General features: G+C 56.7%; 1 protein-coding gene across 1 annotated transcript in view; it reads right to left on the reverse strand.

Moving 5' to 3' along the window:
• Positions 1-1,470, reverse strand: part of ZNF362 (zinc finger protein 362) — a 31,317-nt gene that overhangs the window by 19,103 nt on the left and 10,744 nt on the right. The window contains exon 4 of the mRNA XM_004704991.2: positions 640-961. Within this exon, the coding sequence (XP_004705048.1) occupies positions 640-961 (322 nt within the window). The remainder of the gene's footprint in view (positions 1-639; positions 962-1,470) is intronic.

The following is a 1,470-nucleotide window of genomic DNA, read 5'->3' on the forward strand; positions in this document are numbered from 1 at the left end:
AGAGGCTTCAAGACCCTGGTGAAGGTTTGCCCAGAGTCAAACCAAACCCCGGGGTCTGGAGGAGGGGAGCGCTCTAACACACTTAGGCAGTGTGGTGCTCAACCCTGACAGCTCCTTTCGCATCTGCGGAATAAAGGCCTGACAATTGCCTCCCATAAAGCTTAGGGCCCAGAAAACCCTAGGAAACGTTCTCCTAGGCAATGCGAAAGGTCGCCCTAAGTTACAACCAACTTGGTGGCGACTGGTTAAGTTCTAGTTTGGGGAACTTTGAAACAGACTCTTAGGAGCCCCTGGACAAATTAGATCTGGAACACTGGAGGCAGAGGCTTGGGTACCAGGCGCTGGCATTTTATAACCTTCCTGGGTTGTTGCCAGGGTCAAGAACACTTCAGTAGGTGGAAAACCCCTCAAACCACGCCCAGGCCGGGGGTGGGGGGCGCTGTCCCAGCATCAACACTGCCCATGCTCACCAGTCCCCGCCCCCTCCCCTGCGGCTTGGAAGAGGCAAGCTCTTATCTCTCCAACAGTGGGTGCAGGTTCCGGGGAGACCCCAACCCTCCGTGTGCCCAGGGCCCTCGTCCGGGCCTGACTACTGGGTTGGATGGACCACCGGCTCCCTGCTCTTGCCCCGGTCCCCACCTGTATGTCTTGCCCTCCTTGGCGGTTTCGCCCGAGGCCAAGATGGGGTAGGGGACGACGAGGACAGGTGGGCCCCCTGGGTTCTCCGCCTTGATCTTTTTGCGGCCGCGCTCGGACTTGGGGGGGCCAAGCAGGCCATGGCCCTGGATTGTCTTGATGGAGTCCAGGAGGGGGGGGCTGGTGATCCCTGAGATGAGGGTGGGGGACGAGGCGATGAGGCGGCTCTGGCTGGTGGTGGTGGGTGTGGACGGGGTGCTGGTACCCGTGCCTGCGCTGGACTCAGAGGTGCTCACTGCCGGGGTCCGGGAAGAGAGGCCCAGACCTACGGAGACACAAGGGGAGGAGACCAGCCTGAAGGCAGCTGAGAGGTCACCTTGGCCCTGGGTCCCGGCCAGACCCACCCACCTGTGTGCCCCGGGCACCCTCGTCAATTGCCCAGGGAGATTAATTGAATGTGGTTAGTGGAAGGTGCCCCACATGCGGTGGGGTACACAGATCCACGCAACAAAGGCGCTGGGAAATCATTCAGACCCCAGAAAACACGGGCGTGGGGTGGGGGTGGGGCGCAACGATGTTCACTGCTGTTACTTATGAAAAAAAAATAGACAACTGAAATCATCCACGTTAGGCAAGGGGGTTAGTTAGCACATAGCGATCAATCTCTCTTCAACCACCTGCTAAAAAGGAAGTTATCTTTTTTCCAACTTTTTATTGATTTAAAATTTTACAGAAGCTCCTCCTTTGGTCCCGTGGATCTGTGTCTTGCTTCACCAAGAAAAGTGGATGGAGTGAGACGTCAGACAGTGTAAGATATTGCAAAATAATAATTTA

This window comes from Echinops telfairi, unplaced genomic scaffold (genome assembly GCF_000313985.2).
Source record: "Echinops telfairi isolate 266 unplaced genomic scaffold, ASM31398v2 ScPeMD7_7457;HRSCAF=8495, whole genome shotgun sequence".
Taxonomy (NCBI): domain Eukaryota; kingdom Metazoa; phylum Chordata; class Mammalia; order Afrosoricida; family Tenrecidae; genus Echinops; species Echinops telfairi.